The 19,242-nt window shown below is 25.7% G+C and overlaps 2 protein-coding genes across 3 annotated transcripts; both read right to left on the bottom strand.

The window, feature by feature from the left end:
• Positions 1-1,046: 1,046 nt before the first annotated feature.
• LOC132927547 (uncharacterized) lies at positions 1,047-3,131 on the bottom strand. The gene is made up of 3 exons (XM_060992091.1): positions 2,906-3,131; positions 1,419-1,771; positions 1,047-1,244 (listed from the first exon to the last, which is right to left on the bottom strand). Exons 1-3 carry the CDS (start codon positions 2,960-2,962, stop codon positions 1,199-1,201), a joined length of 456 nt encoding a protein of 151 aa, XP_060848074.1. The 5' UTR covers positions 2,963-3,131; the 3' UTR covers positions 1,047-1,198.
• Positions 3,132-7,741: 4,610 nt separating this feature from the next.
• On the bottom strand, positions 7,742-19,135 carry LOC132924674 (protein diaphanous). Of its 2 annotated transcripts, none has more exons than XM_060989104.1 (18): positions 18,807-19,135; positions 17,833-17,905; positions 17,368-17,610; positions 17,136-17,237; positions 16,865-17,064; positions 15,348-15,666; positions 14,966-15,076; positions 14,652-14,887; positions 13,921-14,051; positions 13,697-13,845; positions 12,842-13,168; positions 11,885-12,027; positions 11,535-11,802; positions 11,130-11,369; positions 10,479-10,739; positions 9,945-10,109; positions 9,349-9,592; positions 7,742-9,237 (listed from the first exon to the last, which is right to left on the bottom strand). In XM_060989104.1, the coding sequence occupies exons 2-18, from the start codon at positions 17,869-17,871 to the stop codon at positions 9,149-9,151; spliced, it is 3,267 nt and encodes a 1,088-aa protein (XP_060845087.1). In that variant the 5' UTR covers positions 17,872-17,905; positions 18,807-19,135; the 3' UTR covers positions 7,742-9,148. The 2 variants fall into 2 exon arrangements, with proteins under 2 accessions (XP_060845087.1, XP_060845086.1); XM_060989103.1 differs by lacking the exon at positions 18,807-19,135 and adding an exon at positions 18,157-18,710.
• Positions 19,136-19,242: the final 107 nt, after the last annotated feature.

The raw sequence follows: 19,242 nt of genomic DNA, 5'->3' as shown, positions 1-19,242 counted from the left end.
AAATCAAGCTGTATTTTTCTTTCAATGTAGTTAGATATAAAAAGGATTTTTTTTTATATATTTTTAACTATAAAGTAATTTATAAATTTTCGAAATTTATTAATTGGTGAATGAAAAATTTGTGAGAAACCATATATTAAAAGCATTGTTAAAGCATTTTTACGTAGAAAATACTTCAAAAAGTAGGTATCGAGTATCAACATTTATAAAAAAAAATTGAAAATTAAAAATATGTATAAATAGTACAAATATATATTACGTGTGGGGTATGTTAATATAAATATTTGGTGAAAATTTGAAGTACCCGTCTAAGGTTATTTGTTTGTTGAAAACTGGTTAGTGGTTTGGCATAAAAATCCTATTTTTTCCGGTCATTTTCAAAAATACTAAGAATTTTTAACTTTGACTTCTCCAAAGTACAAATTTTATATAATTTTTATCTGAAAAGTTAAAAGTCAAAATATTTTATAAATTACTTGTCGTGTATACATATACAAAAAAGCTCACTATTTAATATTTAACATGGGAGTTTCAATGGTTCCTGCTATAGTTTTACAAGAAGTTCGAAAGTCGAGATGATATCAAATGAACTTGTTCATAGAGATTGGTTATGAAAAAACCATTCACGATGAGCTCGTGTGTGTAGGTTACAAAGAAGATCGTCAAGACAGTTGTTAGGTTTATGAAAACTGTTCAAAAGTGTTTTGTTTCAAACTTTATTAATATTTGTGAGTTGGTATAAAACAGATTAAATGCAGTTTGCACTCTCAACAGGAAAATTCAAACAATATAATATATTATAATAACTCATAACTATTTATGTACCTATGTTATAGCCTATAACCCTATAGGTACCTACATTTATGTATATCAACTATACCTAAATGTTGTATGGCTGAAAACGTTTTCGATTCGCGTTATAGTGTGTATTATAATTCCTTATCAAATAACTTTTACAATTCAGTGTGACTTCGTGACTCCTTTGATAACGACATTAAACGGACGGAATAAATACATTTATAAATACATATTGAATAAAAATAAAATTGAAATAATTACTGTGTATATTTTCTATATAAGTATAGATATCATTAATTTATAATATGATAGTATTTATTTTACTAGTAAATTGTGATTTGATTGTCTGTGAATTTCTGATGAGCATTTCCATATATTTTATATGCACCTCTATATGTTTTTAAATGTATTCAATTCTCATATTGGTAAATCCCGTAGGAAAATATCTGCGTAAAAACATGTTAAATTAGTAGAAAACATATTAATTTATGTAGCTGGTAAGTGATAATTTAGTAAATGAAAACAAAAATAATTATGTTTAAATGTTTAGTAAATAATACCATTTTAAAATATTAATAGTATTTGAATTTTTTTGTAATTGAATATGATTTTAAACATACTTGCTAAAATTGTCCAAAAAATTCCATCGATTGTCCATCATTGGGGAAGTGCTATAATACTGTGTACTCGTATGCCCGGCAGGAATGACAGGATACTTTATTGCACTGTTCGCTGCAGGTTTATAATTTTCATATTGTTTTTTATTTTGATTTTGATTTGTAGGCGACTTTTTAATATTTTTGAATTTTTGATATTTCTTTATTGGCTGTGGATCATTTGTTTTGAATACAGTTTTCCCATCACTTGACACTGATTGGGTGAGTACGTTATCCTCAGTAATTACGGATCCTTTATCGCTGAACTCGAATGGCAAATCTGAATCTGGCATTCTTGAGGCGGTTGATGTGAAAATCTACCCACAAATCAATAAGTTATTATACAAATTAGCATATTATACAAGGGAGGTATAGTCATTATTTAAATTCAATTCAAATCATTAAATTATTTATTTTTCAAAACTATATATTCATTACTTAAGGTAAATCTTTATAAAAAAAAACGATTTATACGGCTTGACCGACCTGTGTTTCAGTTATTATATAGTATATTATACTATTTACTATATATCATCTACTATTACATTTTTATACAAAATCATATGTAATATGTAATCTGTTGGGAGAGGAGATTTCCCACATGACATTTAAACCAGAGGCGAAGATCATTATTTTATATTATTACTAAATATTATTTTTCTGGATGCTTTTATATAATTACTAGTAACTAACAAGTCTAATTGGCATGACTTTATACTTGACTCCCACTAAATAAGATGAAATAGTCAAAAAAAATTGTATACTTGTTTGCAGTTACAACAACTATTTGAGAGGAACTAAGTAGGTACTGCCTATAACTACTTAGTGCTTATACTATTTTAATAACCACAAAAATGCACTTAATAATTAGGAAAGTACTTAAAATAGTCAGTCACTGCAACTAAATTTTATATTATTAAAACACAAAATACTCTTTCATAATATTTTTAATTCAAAGTATTATTATAGGTAGGTATTAAACTTAAAAATAGTTGACTTGCAGTCACTAAAGTGACACTTCCGTCCAAAGAGGGTACACGGTACACTGTATACAACTATACAATGCCGATAATATATTGTTTCCAAATCGAATGTAATAGATTAATTTAGTACATATTATTAATAAATAATAGGTAATATTCTTAATCTTAGTACAATTTACTCGATTAAATTCGTTTGTAAATCAGTTAAACAATGTTGTTTTTAACTTACTACATGGTTAATTCTACAAAATATGTAGAATAAAGTTGACAAAGCAAGTATAGCATCTAATGTTACCTATATATTCATTGTTTTATACGAACAATTATAATTGTCCAACATGACTTTAGAATTATTAAAAAAAAAACATCGCGAAATAGTTGTTTAAATCTGCGTTTGAGTGGATAGTATTATCACTCCTAATTTCTTTCCCCTGTGTATAAATTGTTTATTTATTATAATTTACTCACAAATAAATGTAGCAAAATACAACCGAACAACGCAGCTATCGATGTAATCGTCGTCATCGCGTGTGAAATAATGATAATAATAACTATTATTATAATATATAATATGATTTATGAATTATTCCTTATGGGCAGTCGACACTAGCTATTATTGCAACCCGTTAGTACTCCTACAGCGACTTTTATACGTGCGCCTCTCGCGTAGAACGATATCAATAATGTGCGATATCAGACTTTAATCGTTTTAACGCGGCAGTTGGATTTAGTTTGTGCCTAACCAATAGTCAAACAGAAAATTAACAAAAAGTAAACAAAAATTGTAGATAGGTAAACATTAAACTGTAATATCAGACTATACAGATAACTAGCAACTATATTATTATATTATGGACGATACATAAATATGCATTATGTGTGTATATTATGTCAATAATGTTAAATACAATTAATATTTACTTATTTCATTATTTGATAATAATTTCAATAACGTGTGTTACGAGCGTTCGGCCGTATTATGTTATTCAGTTCTTTCAAATACATACGACCTGTGTTGCATAGGTACCGTTTAAGTTACTCATAGGTAAATACGAATTCGTGTCATGTTTACCTTGTCGAATTATGTGCCCACTGTGACAATAAGGTGATGGATAACATAACATGTTAGTAGAATTGGTATAGGTAGGTGGGTACATTATGGGCAATAGTTATTAATTGCATGTATAATATATCTTGTTATTATTATATTATGCAATAATTGCATATACGATATACCTGTATTATTAATTACTAATTAGATTCTGAGCGGAACGATGAATGTATTGATTTTATTATGATAGGTATGTTATTTTTTGTGCGTGTGTGCTTTGAATTTCATAAACAGGGGCGGTTTTTAATATAAAATTAAATCTAGTTTATATTTTGGAAAGGTCAAACTTAAAAATGTCCAGTACTTGTATTCGAGAAAAACAACGTAAAATCCTATTACCTAACGACAAAATCAAATTTGTTTTTTTGATTAAACTCGAAAACGAATAACCGTAAATCCTTGAAATGTTTACTAAATGTTTATGTCATCGTTTTTATTTTCGATAATATTTTCAAAATATTTTGAATAGTTTTGAACTATTTATAGGCATAAGAAATTTTTGTTTTTTTTATAAATATCGATTAAAAAATAAATTTGCAGGGAAGAAATGCTTGAAAATTTAATTCAAAGCCCCTCATTCGTTGTTAATTTTTCAATTCAAAAATTTCGAAAATCTTAATAGTCACAATATTATTTTATAGGCGTTTAAGTTATTATTTTGACAAAATTAATAATAATTACAAAAATCAGAAATTATTTTGTGGTTAAAAATGAATAATTTTTTTTGTTATTATACCTCACATTTGAAAATTTAATATAAGGTTTTTTTTAAGTTTTTTAAATCTTTTGCATAAAAAAAAATTCTTTTGGAAAGCCAAATTAATTTTTTATGAGCATTTTAAAATGCTGTTCAGATATTTTCGACATTTGATATTCACTCGTAAAATAATTATATCTCTTAATTAAAGTTTTTAATATTTAATTATTTTGATATATAATATATCAAGATAAATAAATAAATAAATAATAATAGATACATGACATTTTTAGCGAATGTTTATATTATCATTTTAAAATCTCAAAATGTTGCAATTTTTTTTTGTAATTAAAAATGTATAAAAACTTTAATTTTTGTATCTGAATTTTAAAAATATAATACAAAATTCTTCATAAGTAGCTAGTTCAGTATACTAAAACCATAAAATCTAAAACGTGTATAAAGACAATTACTTTTTATAGAAATTTTAAGTTTCAATTTGGATATTTAATCTATAAAAATACCTAATCATTTTATTATAATTTAAAAACATTATTCATGGGAAATTAAACTTTTATATTAATATATATTATACGCAATAACATTTTTGATTTATTTTAATATGTTATCTATTAATAGGTACTATGAATTTTTTTCTACTGTTTTACGGTATTTACAGAAAGATTTTATTACATTTTGAGTTATACCCAGTGCCGGATCTAGGACAAGAATTTTATTTTCTATAGATAAAATACATGTGGTTAAGTCTTGTTTGCTCTGTAGTAGCTAAAGATAGTAAATATATTTTTATTTGTTAAAATTTGCTAAAGCTTCGTTTACTCGAAACTGAAGTACCTGGCATTGTAAGATATATTTGGATATGCTATATGCATCTTAAAGTTTATTTTTATAAAGAAAATTTAACATTTCAAAAAAGGTTGCTTTTTTAAAATTTCATTTATGTTGTAGTTGTAATTTTGTAAACATGCTCTTTAAAGATCTCTAATTCTGAAATGAATTCAAATTTGTTGAGGTAGGTAATTTTAATTTTATATATATATTGCATAAATCAACTCCCGATCTTTTCAAGTCTTCCGTAGGCCAAAAATAAATATTTTTGGATCTAAGAATCTTAAGTAATATTTTCCATTGATTTAAATTTTTGACGTAGTCCTATTAAGATAATATCAACAACATTTTTAATAATTATTATTGTATTTTCTTCACTTATGTTACAAAACTCATCTTCAGCAATTTTTCCGGGTAAAAGATTCTTTTTTCGTAATTTGATTTGGAAATTCTGTTTCTATGCCTGATGCTTCAGTTTTATTCTTTGAATCGGATAAAGCCTCATTTATTGGCACCTTGCTCTCGAAAGTTTTTTTTTATTTTAAGGAGACTTTGCAGATGTTTGACAGTAACAGCTGCAGTTGTTAATTTTGGTTTTTGTAAAATTATTTTAATCCTGTAAATTAGTGGCAATTGCACTAAGAATATTTTCCCAAACCGTAAACATATTTGCTATTATATTATAACATGTATGCTGTTATATATCCTATAAATGACAAAACACAGTATTTGATTTCATTTGAATTGTTCTTATTGACATTTAATTATTTTTCATACAAAATATACTATTTTATTAACACAAGTAATATTTTATTTTATTTTTTTAAATTAATAAACATTATCCAACTATATTATATTTGCAATATTAAATTTAATTTTTTATTTAAATAACATTCATCTTTTCATCTTTTTTATTTTTAATAATTAGATTCTAAATTCTTAATAATATCTTTTTTTTTTTATTTGTATTATTATTTATTCCTTATTAGGCTTATTAAACACATGCACTCACGTGCACTTAATATCCAAAACTATTGAGAGCAAGTCATACAAGCATGTAGTATCTAGCATCTATAGTCACATAGTGTTGTCTTTGTTTTACACACGCGTAAAATTGTAAACCTTTGTACTTATAGAGTTATAGGTACCGGATTCTTACTACCAGTTTATTTATAGTTGATACGAGAGCAAATTTGCATATTATCGAATTTATATAGAAGAATATGAATTATGCTTGTGCGAATAGTATTTTTTGAAACTAGTTCTACGTTTTTTTTTGTCACAAATATCATTATATAAATTATAATTGATATATAGTACCATATTCAAATGCTTATTACTCATTATAAAATACACCTTTTGCTCGAGTACAGTTAATATTTTCTTTTACAAATTAGATAATAACGTGTAGTTGTATTCTAATAGTTATAAGTATTTGTAGGTAGTAAATGATTAATATTTATTATAATAATCCGGCCGTGTAGATTTTAGAATCATTAGGATTTATATCTTATATGTTATATCGCTCTGATCATTTTCATTTTGGGTTCTTACCAAGTACTCTTGTACTTCATAACGATTTTTAGTTTTAAATATTTCGGTCTTGTGTTGAATGTCAGAAAATGTTGGAGTTTCGTGAGTTCAGAGAACTTGAATGTAATCTTTTGATTGGTTTTGCTGCAGTCCTGCATCTGTGTTAGTTAATTTAATATAGAGAGAGAGTTATTAAAATTATTGAATTGTTAATTTTTAATAGTAGATTGTGATTTAAATAATTGTATTCTCGGACATGTCGATAGTAGGTACAAGATAGCTAATTAAGAAAAAGATATTTGATCGTTTCGTGACAGATTTTCGATAATAAGTATATCTACCAACACCGGTACCTAAATATGTGTTATGTAATACCGCTGCTCGTAGTAGATTAGTAAAAAGTAAAATGTTCAAAATGTTCAATGTTGGTACTGACACTGTTTAATATGATTATTTAAGGTCTTGGTACAGACCAAAATATTTAAAAAGACAGTATGTATAATATAATGATGGGTGAATTTTTCCCGAAAAAAAGATCATAAATATGGAGCGAAGAAATACACTTATATACCCGTACTAGACTAACATCACCGTGGGACTATGTTTGTAAAAAATAAATAAATATTGAATAAAATATTTTAAAAGGATAGAATAATTAAGTATAATATATCTTTATGCCGATTCCGTGATTTTAAGACTATGTAATATATTAACAATTTTTTCGACTGATAACTAGAAATGTTCCTTGGTAGAAAAGGTTAAATAGGTTTTTATGACGACTCATAAATAGTGAACTATTATAGTACATAATTAATAAAGTGGATTTTATCTATGAATATTAACAAAACATATTCATATATTATAAGTAAAAGTTACTACCTAATTTTGAAGGTAATTTACTAATTAATCATTAGGGATGTTTTTTTGTAATACTCAACTATGATAAATAATAGTATCAAGACATTACATAAAATAATGTATCTTAATACTCTCTGAGCACTATTTAGGTATTTATCACTTACTATTTAGGTATTTATCACTTCATAATTATGATACAAATTAATTTAAAGCATGTAATTATGTGCAAATTACTAAATTAAACATGAAATACAAATCTTTTTAATTTGTATAAATATATTAATTTTAATTATATTTTCGATGTACATTTGTATACAGATATATAATAAATCGTTAGTTACAATATTTCTTAACTACTATGTATACTCAAATAATATAAAATATTTAACTGTTAACATTTTTACAAATACATTTAACAGTTGCATTGATATTCTATATAGTTATTATACAAAAAAGTTTAAAATCAAAATATAGGCATTAGATTTTAAAATTTTTGATTTTGACATCTGATGACACTTGTATTAAAAATAAAAACATTCAAGATACAAGAATATAAATATCAATACCATAAGAATTAAGAAATAACAGAACTTTTGTACAACTCAACAGTTTTTTTTTTTAAAAATAATAATTATTTATATTCACTTGTAAATAAATCACATGGTTGAAAAAAGGTATATAATTAAATGTTGTATAATTCGCAAACATACTTAATAGTAATATTTTTAGTTTAATTAATCGATATAAATGAGCAATAATATACGGAACAGTCTCATTATTTTTCAATATTTTATTATAATTTTTAACTATCTTAAAAAATTTGTTACATCAAATTGTTAATTCATACTAATTTATCTAAAATGTCATAAGTATCACAGGTTTGAAAAATAATTTGATTTTTTATTAGTATCATAAAGTATATAAGATGTCATTAAAATATTATCTTTATTAATACACAGCATGTTAGTTAACTGCTTATTTATATTATGTATATTTATATATATAAAAAAAAAATGCTTAATAATGATCAACTACAATAGTAGAAGAGGCACTTAAAAATAATGCATTATACAATAGTCATATTAAATATAATATCCTTACTTTTAAAACAAAAATAAAATTTTCAAGATTCAACGGTAAACAGTTATGATAAATTATAATTTTACTAAAATAATAAAATGAGAGTAATAAATTATTAAAGAATTGAATCAATTCTAGTATAAAGTTAATACACAATTAACTTGAGTTATACATTTTGTTTTACTACTCATTTAGTAAGAATGACGAGTGAATAATAAAAAATTATAGTTCTACCAATCAATATTTTTTAATTTAAAAATAGGATATTATTAATACAATTAAGTTCCTTTAGGCTATAATATTATTTAAAGCTAACAAATTTGTATATGGATTATGTACAAATTGTTCATACTCAATATGCCTCTTTTACTACTAACAAATTATTATATATCATATTATTAATACATATTTTGTCTTAAGTTATTTTGAAATAATCAATTTATCATTCATAAAATGTTGTTGATGAAAATAGCAAATATATAATTTGATTTAATATAAAATACAGTTTAATAGTTCATTATTGAAGAAACAAATTATAAAATTTGCACCAAATTTCATCTATAAGCAGTTGCGATGATTATTTTTAATGTTGAACTCGTGTAGTTGGTAAATCTCGCTCAGTAAAAGCTGTCCTTGATCGACTGCGATATAATAATGGAGCTCTTTTATCATCTATAATATTATAAATAGATGTCAGATATAAAGATATACAAAATAAGTAATAATTATAATTAAGTACACATGATAATTTATTTAATATGTATGTTTAAAAATGTTTATTACCTCCGGTGTTTGTGCCACCTGGTCTTCGACGCCTTTGATCTCGACTAAATGCAGATCCTGTTTGCAATGCTTCAAACAGACTGTCCATTACACCTTCTTGTGTATGATCTGCATTCATATCAATTAGTGCTTTTTTACGTGCTGCTCGTTCCTTTTTTTCTTTCTCTGCTTTATCACGAGCATCTCGAGCGCGACGACTTTTTTCTTCTGCTTCTCTTCGTTTATGATTTTCTCTTTGAGCTTCCTAAAATTCATATTATTTTTATCATTACATATTGATAAAATATTTTTGTGATTAATATGAAATTAATTTAATCATCATAAAACTTGATGTAGGTTATAATTACTGATTTGATCAATGGAAAATGCACATAAATGATATAATATTAATATAAGAAAACGATATCTAGTATAAGAAATATATGTTGATATAATTATTAAATGTAAATAAATTATGATAATTAATAATAAAAATATTGTCTATTGCTGAATAGTGTACTATTTATTTTATGAGATATTTGTTTACCTACTAAATATTGAGAAATCTAATTTGTGTATTTTAATTCATTACAAGTAATTATATAAACTGTACTTACATAGAAACTATCTTTAAATGCTTTAAGGTCGGTGAAAAATTCTTCTAAAGTATATTTTGACTTGTCAAACACATAATATTCAGCTAAATCATCATATAAAGCTTCCATTTTCTTACACATATTTTGTAACAATTCAAATTGTGACTTGGCTTCTTTTGCAAATGGCTGTTAATGTTATACAATTTTTAAACAAATATTATTAAAACGATAATTTACACATTTCAATCTGAGGATTTAATTATGAAATACACCAACAATGATTATCACCACTGCAGTAAGAGGAAAATAAAAAGAAACAAAGTCCTGGAGATTTGTCATAAATTATTTTAAAGCTATTAAAAATAATATGTAATACAATATTTTTCAGATTCTATGTAGCTTTTTTGCATAGCATAAATTATTTTGAGACCTAATTTTTTTTACTTATAACAATGAGAATAAAGTTTTAAATCTAACATTTATGTAATAAGTGTTAAAGCTCTAAAATAATTTATACAAACATATGTTTACTATAGATTTGTATGAAATACTTACAGTCATAACTTCTGAAAATAAATCATCTTCACCACATTGTTGTTTATTACAATTATTAGTAAGATCTACATCCAAGTTACGTAAACTTGTATCCATAATGCGTAATGTTTTTTGAATAACATCAATTGATACTCTAGCAGCTCTATCACAGTGAGTTAGCTCGTCACCAAATGTAATTAAGTCCGGATAGTTTTTTTCAACTATATCGACAAGATAATGAAGAAGAGTTGACTTATTTTCTACATCTTTAATTGAAGTGAGCTGTTTGAGTAAGAGAAGCAAATTAGATGTTTTAATAATATATCAACACATTATTCATTTATTTAACACGTTCACTGCTGTGACGACTACGCATCGTGATACGTTGTTGATAATCCCAACTAATGGTGATGCGTCGTCGTCATAAACATACAGGTTTTCTGATATAAAATATTCGACTATTGATAAACAATTCCAATTATTTGTGTAGATATTCAGAACAGATTTATTTATCATGTGTGCAGTTAGTTTTTCTTTCTTTAGTACAGAAAAACATTTAGCTTTAAAATTAATAAATCAAATTATCTTCTACGGTAAGCAGTAAACGACAGATAAGAATTAAGCAGAGCTGAACGTGTTAAGAAGTATACTTACTGTAATAACGACACTTACTTTTGGCAAAAAACTTATTTCAAATCCATAAGCTTGTCCATTTCGTGAACCACTATTCATATAGTTTCCTAATAATAATACAAGCTCCAACATTTTGTTAAATTTAACACCACTTTTAACTTCTTCACAAGCAGCTGTACCTGCCACAATGGCTGGCTTAATATCTTGTACCATCTCAGGATGATGTTGTCTGTAACTTAAAGATTTTAGCCTAGGTAGCAGTCTTTTAATTTCTCCCATCTATAAAAAGTTAAAATTTTATTAAAAATCATGTTTTAATACATTTTTTAATATAATTAATATAAAAATATAATATGATAATACAAATTACAATAGTTATTAAATTAAAATATTTTAGACTATAAAATTTCTGATAATGACTTATATAATTTTCAAAATACTTACAGTTACAGCAAATTGTTCTGCTTCTACGAGATCTTCATAAGGACAATCTAAATCTCTTAGTTTTTTTAATTGATCTGGTGGTGGTAAGTAATTAATTAGTTGATCCAGTACATTGCCTTTTAGTACTACATCATCACATTTGAGAACACCACGTTTTACATCAGCATAACTCAAATGTTTTAACGAGCCACCCAATAAAATAGATAGATTCTGTGAAGCTTTTGGTTCTAATACCTTTAAACATCTTACTTTCTTTAGGGTTGAAGTTCTAAAAGTATGATAAAGAAAAATATATTATTAGCACCAAGGTTTTTCTTAATCCAATAAAAAATTATAAAATATTATTATACTTGTCAGTGGAATCTTCTGGTTTTTTTCGAGCTGGTTTTGATGAAAACTTTTCTGATAACCCTTGTAATATATCATTGGATGCTAAAGATTCTTCTTGAACGCGTGCCCAAAAACATTTGTCAGATACTTTTTGAGGTATTATCTAAAATAGTATTAACATAGAAAATTACTTAATATGTAATAATTAAGGATTTGAAACTAGCAAATACATATATTTTTATTTTTGGTGAGTAATAGAACATCAAAAGTAAAATATAAATTTGTACTACGCTTTCCTGACGTCATTTAAGAAATTTTATTTTGCTAATTTATAGTTTTAAGGGCTACTTTATGGATATATTTTTACACTTTAAAGTAAATAAACAATATAACTTCAATTTAGTATATTAATATGTAAACAAAAACATGTATTTTGATTTTTAAATAGTAGGTACATTATCGGTTGTTATTGTTGAAAACATTAGATAATTTATTCCATTTATTTCCAACAATATGATTAATTTTAAAATAATGTCAAATACATTGTACTGCAATATTATCAGATTCATTGTATTTACATTCCAGTCGGACCAAATACCTTTATTTTCTAAAATAATACCTACTATCATATTATATAAAAAAAGTATTCATTTTGTAAAACTAAAAACTAAAAAATATAAAAATTCTTTTATAAATATTTGGTTGACAATTTTATTTTGCATATTTACCAATTTTTAGTGCTAATTTTGGTGTCTTAAGTGCATACTAAAGTGCTGAAAATGTACTTTTTTAGTGTTATTAACTTCTGAGCCCTGGTAATAATTATTACAAAAAATAACTTATTATTAAATAATAATATTTTATCAACCAACAAAATTGACCATTAAATATATTATATTTAATTTACATTATAAATTCATGTTACTATCTCCTTAATTTATTACTAAAATTTATTTCTGTGAAATATGTATACTTACACTCTTCCAGTTCGCTCGTTTAATGCCTTCCACATGCCACAGTTTTTTGGGTTTAAGGCCGGGAGGAAGTTGATTTGCTAAATTACCAAGTGGAGGCGGTGGGCGAGGTATTCCACTTCCTGCCATGTTAGGAAATGGTGGTGGTGGTGGAGGACCACCTCCAGGCATAGGTGGTGGTGGTGGTGGAGGAGGACCAACAGAACCAGGCATAGGGGGCGGAGGTGGAAAGTTACCACCAATAAACATGGGTGGAGGTGGTGGCGGTGGTGGTGGAGGTGGACCACTGGTATTTCCATCTTGCTTTTTATTTAATCCTAATTTTCCATTCTAAATCATAAAACAGATCAATGTTAAAATAATACATGCTTAATAAAAAAAAAAATGAACATAAATAATATGTGAACATGTGTGTTGAAAACTGTAATAAAAATATATATTATTTGAAATCTGTAGAATTTATTATATAAATATAATAATAAATTATATATTTATTATCTTTCTTCTCTGTGTATTTTTATGGCATTTGATTTTCTTATGAAACCTATACATTTATAGTGTCTAAGAAAGATATAAAAAGATTTTATACACTATTTGTAAATTGATAAAAAAATATGATTATTGAAAACAAAGAAGTATTATTAAAACATTTAGATCTTGCTTATTTAATTTAATTGTTAACACAAAACTATAAATGTATAACGCATTTCCTACCTAATATAGGATATCATATTTGTTTTACCAGAATAAATTACTTATGCTTTATTAAAAGTATTAAACATTAGTTAATTATTATGAATAAATATATTTGAAAAAATAATAATGTTTTTTATTATTAAATATTACAATAAAACTTACATTGTCCATAGATGAGTTTAACATAAACTCTTTTATCGTAGTTTCAGCTTGAATTAATTTAGCCTCTGCTTCCTGGCGAGTAGCTACAGCATGTTCTAATTTATCTTTTAGCTCTTCAACTCTTCTATCTTCTTCAGCTTTAGATTTCTCTGTTACCAATAAATAGTTAAAATTTATTTAAAAGAATTAAAGTACAATAAAGTTCAACAGAACTGATAATTTACCAACAACTGTGTCAATTAATGGTTGTACATCTAATTGAAAACGCTTAGTTGCATGAAAATCCGGATCACAGCCATTACGATGTAAAACAATTTGTGATACACATTCTTCTATAAGCTTGTAAAAAGCAGGCCTTCAATAAAAATAAACAAATTATCTATAAATATTTTGTTCTCACCTTACTCTAGTAATAGCATACAATAAATTAAAAAAATGTTTAAAAGAAAATGATTTAAAATACTGCAATTATTTTGTATAATTTTGGATACATAATGAGTTATTCTTATTTTAGTTACTAAAATAGTTTTTATTTAACTTTATTTTTAGATACTACTATCTAATAAAATATGGAAAGCTGTGCTATATTTTTGGTTAAATCTTATATACATTTAAACATATAAAAACTATTTTTTTTTTCAGAGAAAAAATATTTTGATATTTATAAATATAACTTTATGAAAAATCCAGCTATAAAAAAAAATTAAACAATAAAAATAAAGATTGTATACAAATTTCTGGATAATTTTTAATTACCTACTAGAATATCCTTGAAAAAAATTCTATAAAGTAAACATAACTAAAAAAGATAACATAGATCAGGTTATTATAATAAATATATATTTTTAAATTAAATTAAATTAAATATTATTGTTGTTGCATAGATTGGTCTCTTTAATTAATAGTAACAATTTATTTTATGGTTATTATTATTATTTCTGCTAATCAATTTTACCTGATAGAAACATCATCTTTAATAAATAAAAAATGTTGAAGTATAGACAAAAGATAAGGTTCGGCAGGTGTATCTGCCACAATGTTTTTAATGACATCAAAACAATCTCCCACATCATCAAAATCCATGCGTACATTATCAAATCTTTGAACTAATTCTTCATAATCATCTTCTTTATGTACATTAAATATGTTTAATTGTCTACTAAGATCTTCACTGCAATCTTTTTCTAAGCTCTAAAAAATATTCATAGTATTAATAATTTGATACTTTAACTTAGTTAATATTTAAATACAATTTAATTAAAGACTTACATCAATAACATCATACATGCCGGCTCGCATGATTTCATTTCGTAAATGACCACGAAATTCTAAATCTTCAGGTGTGGATACAATGGCATTAATAAACTGTAGGCAAGCTACCTAAAAAAATATAATAAACTATATTAGTACAAAACTAGAAACATTACTTAGTTACTTTTCCTACCACACTTTAATATTAATTATTTTTATCTTAGTAAAATTAAATATGTATATCATATGTATACAACTTTATACTATATAATTCAAAATATTAATTTTATTTATATTATTTGATAGTTTTAAATAAAATAAAAATATTAAATACCTATTTTTGAATACAAAAGACTGTTTTAAATAAATTACTTACAAAAACTAAAATATATTAACTTACTCTTAAAGCTTCATTTCCTATACTTTTTAGACCCTGGACTATAGGTAAGAATCGACAACGATTTTCAATATCCGCACTCATAGTTATGGCTTCAAGAGCTTTTTCATGACCATTTGGAGGTATTAAGCTAACAGCTGCTAGGACTTTTACTGCCTCTAACATAACAGCAGGTTTATTAATATCTAATGATCGAGCAATAACAGTCAGTGCTTCTTTGTGTCCAAACATTTGTTTTAAACCAACAGTGCTATTCATGATTGCTTTCAAACATCTGATACATTCATATTGTATACGAGCAAATTGAGCATTTTTCCCATCACTAAAAAAACATTAATAATATTAATTGAAAAATCTTTAAAATGTATTATGTAGTACATATTTATATATATAAATTGTTAAAAGTAAGAAAAAAAATAAAGCATAAGTTTTAAAAATACTATATAGTAGTAATATCAAATTATCACAAATCTAATGTTAAAAATACACAACCTCAGAAAATATTACATTTAAGTGATATTAATTATGTACAAACAGAACTTAGAAAAAATAAATAGGTTAAAAGTAATAGATCTAAAATAATAATTTCCCTTTTTATTATTATTTAAAACGTATACATTAATATAGACATGATATTTTTTATGCAATAAGATATTGATACTTTTCTTTCAATGAAAGTGTTTAAAGTATCATTGGAAATGTAACAATAGTTTATTGATTTTTATGTTTGTATAATGTTTTTGTATGAGGTATTGTATATTCATACCACATGGAGAATATCGAATAATTTTAATATATGCGATGTGCATCAAATTGTTAACATTTTACCCAGAATTACAAAATTTGTCTCTTGCAAACTACTTTTTTAAAAAGCTGGAGTAACAAAAACAAAATCTATAAATTGCCTAACCAGTTCTCGTCTTCAACAATTATTACTACTGGTTGATTAACAAAAAAAAATTAATACTGTACTGTCTATACTATAAAATATCAATTTATTCCTATAATTAACTATTTTACACCAAAATAATGTTATATCTAATGACCATAGATGCTACACGGACAGATTTTCAATAAAAAAATGAAGAAAAAGAAAAGAAGATTTGGTGTTGTATCTGAAATTATTTATTATTTATTCTAATAATTGTATAATAGTGTAACTATAACGTAAAAGACTGTAAATTTCAATATTGTTTTACACTAATAATTATTTTAGAATTAATTAAATGTCCTAAAACTTCTAACATAAAAAATACACAGACCTCTCAAAAAATTATTGATCAAAAAGGAATTAACATGCACATTAAATACATACAACTTGTATGTGGTTGTTAAACTTGACGTTGCAGTTTAATCATCCAATACTTACCCATATCATTATTTTTCTTTCAAAAAAATCACTGATATCAATACAAGCATACCCTACACCTATCCTAATTTAATCTATAACTGCTTTATTTTAACTTCATAAATATATTATGATCAGTATAAATCTAGGTATAATATAATATTGTACTTACTTGCGATAACATTCATTGAGCACAGATAATACTTGACGTAATCCTTCGGTGCCAAATTCACTAACCCAGCTTAATGGATGGTTAGTTAAAGCTATACGCAGTGATACTACACAATTATATGTCTTATTGGCACTTAAATCTGGTTGTGAAAGATATTGGATATACTCTGTAGGTTTGTCGCATGTTTTTTTATTTCCTTCCTATTATGATGATATAACAATATTAAAATTTATAATTTAAATGATTAATATTTCAGAAAATTTTAACTTACATTACTTGATTTTTTATAATGCATCATTAACATTTTTTTTTTATTCACAACTGATTGATCTCTTATTGGGGTTTTTTTCTCTTCTGTTAAATTCATATCATCCTAAAATATATATAAATTTACATCAATTTAATTGAATATTATGTATAATGTAAGTATATTTTTACCAACAATTAAAATATTGTTTAAAATTATGAAAAATAATTAAAATGTATTTTAATTTTTTTATTACCAGCATTTCTTCAAACTTATCGTTGAGTGCTTCTACATCTAAATGTTCGACAAACATTTCACACTCATCTGCATCGTTGTGACCGCCTGATGAAATATCGTTATCCGAGTTTATGCGTGGCAAAGAACGGCTGCCAACACCATATGTACTTCCACTGCTGTAGATACCATTGCCACCGACACCACCGATGGGAGATGATGCCGCTGACCCATATTTTTTTGGTCGTCCAAACAATGTATCTAGCTGTAAATACATAAATAAAATAATGCTTGATAAATATAAGTAGGTAAGATGTAATATTAGATACTAATAAACAAAAGACAATTTTTATATTAAAATATAATTTTGTTTTGAGAAATTAAGAATATGCCCCATAATTAAAAATTTTTAATACCATAAATGTAATTGAAAAGAAAAAACAGAAATATAAATAGGTATACGAATATTATTAATAATAACACTTACAAAACCAGTGGTTGGTTTGGTTTTTTCTCCGCGAGACATGTTTATTCTGTTGAATATTTATTACTTTCAACATCTAAAACAGATAACAACAACATTCAGTTAACTCAAAGTATAGAAAAAATTAGTTATCTTATAACACACATAGCAGGCCCGTAACCTGTCAAAAAATCTCAATATTATTATCATTTAACGAAGCAACTGAAAAACATAAAGTTACACAACTAACGTTTTTAAACGAAAAAACCAATAGAATCTCAATTGATTTCGGTCATTCTAAAACGTTTTAAAGGCGCGTACGACAATTATTTATCAAATGATATTTACTTAAAAACCTGTTGAATGTTACCACTATACATAATAATATGTATCAGCAAATGAAACAATGCAGTGGTCGCCACAGCGCAGTAAACGACGGCGGAATATACTAGTGTAATAGCACCGGGTTGGACATTTCGATGTGTATACTTTACTCGCCAAATGACTTTTCGGTTTGCACGAAATATATTCTAGTAAGGAATATATTATTATCGTAGTAGAACACTTAAAATCGAGTTAAAAACAACAACAACAACGATACGAGCAATTAAAATAACTTGCGCGTTATCACTTATCTGCTTGTACCACGGTCTCGGGTCCGATAAGACATTCTAAAAAGATAACATCTCCCACCAACGCTGTCAATACCCGTCGTTTGTGGTTCGTACGGCACGACGTTCGACGTATGCTATTCCATCACTGTTCTCACTGCAAACGTTTATCGGTCGATTGGCACCAAATAATAACTATTGTAAAACCGCGAAATCTTCAATATTATTGCCCTTTTTTTTTCCCACATAATTTATGTGCATCATCATTATCATTCGACGATCCCATAGGTGTGCGGAATATTAACGGCCCTAATTAAGAGTAAATACACGCGAGCGCCGCACTCGTTTCAATAGAGTCCACACGTTACGCTACGTTACGTTACGTACCTGTGTCTTACCTACCTCCAAACTGCCGTTATCGTTCCGGCCGTTTGCGCAATTATTTATTGTGTAACGAATAGGTGCCTATTATTATCGTCGTGTAAATAAAATGAAATTACATTATTTGATTAAGGTGCTTAAAAAAAACTAAAAAAAAATACAAAATGCAGTTTACACTTTTAGAACGGACGTTAATACGTTATGATTTCCTAACACAATATTTGGTACGTATATTGTATTTATTTTGTTTTTTTAGGCTAGTCCGATTTTGTATTTTTCGTTACCGCGCGTTGGTATAGTAATTATATTAACACAACGCTAATGCACTTTCACGGGACGCCATTTAACTGGTGTGTCTTATTTTAGTGGCTGAAAACGATGATGTCAGAATTTGTCGGGCCTTGAGAAATTTAGTTTTGATCTAAAGCCAACAAAAAAAAAC

Source organism: Rhopalosiphum padi, chromosome 3 (genome assembly GCF_020882245.1).
Source record: "Rhopalosiphum padi isolate XX-2018 chromosome 3, ASM2088224v1, whole genome shotgun sequence".
Taxonomy (NCBI): Eukaryota; Metazoa; Arthropoda; class Insecta; order Hemiptera; family Aphididae; genus Rhopalosiphum; species Rhopalosiphum padi.
Note: the sequence above shows the minus strand (reverse complement) of the source record. Positions and strands in the feature narration are given on the sequence as shown.

Bases quoted from the DNA above. Each gene is read 5' to 3' on its own strand.
- LOC132927547 (XM_060992091.1), bottom strand. From the start codon at position 2,962: ATGACGACGATTACATCGATAGCTGCGTTGTTCGGTTGTATTTTGCTA. The intron at 1,772-2,905 runs GTGAGTAAATTA...ATTTGTGGGTAG, and splicing joins GTATTTTGCTACATTTATTT to ATTTTCACATCAACCGCCTC. The intron at 1,245-1,418 runs GTATGTTTAAAA...GTTTTTACGCAG, and splicing joins TTTTTGGACAATTTTAGCAA to ATATTTTCCTACGGGATTTA.
- LOC132924674 (XM_060989104.1), bottom strand. From the start codon at position 17,871: ATGTCTCGCGGAGAAAAAACCAAACCAACCACTGGTTTT. The intron at 15,667-16,864 runs GTAAGTACAATA...ATGTTTTTTTAG, and splicing joins CTCAATGAATGTTATCGCAA to TGATGGGAAAAATGCTCAAT. The intron at 15,077-15,347 runs GTAAGTTAATAT...ATATTTTTTTAG, and splicing joins TAGGAAATGAAGCTTTAAGA to GTAGCTTGCCTACAGTTTAT.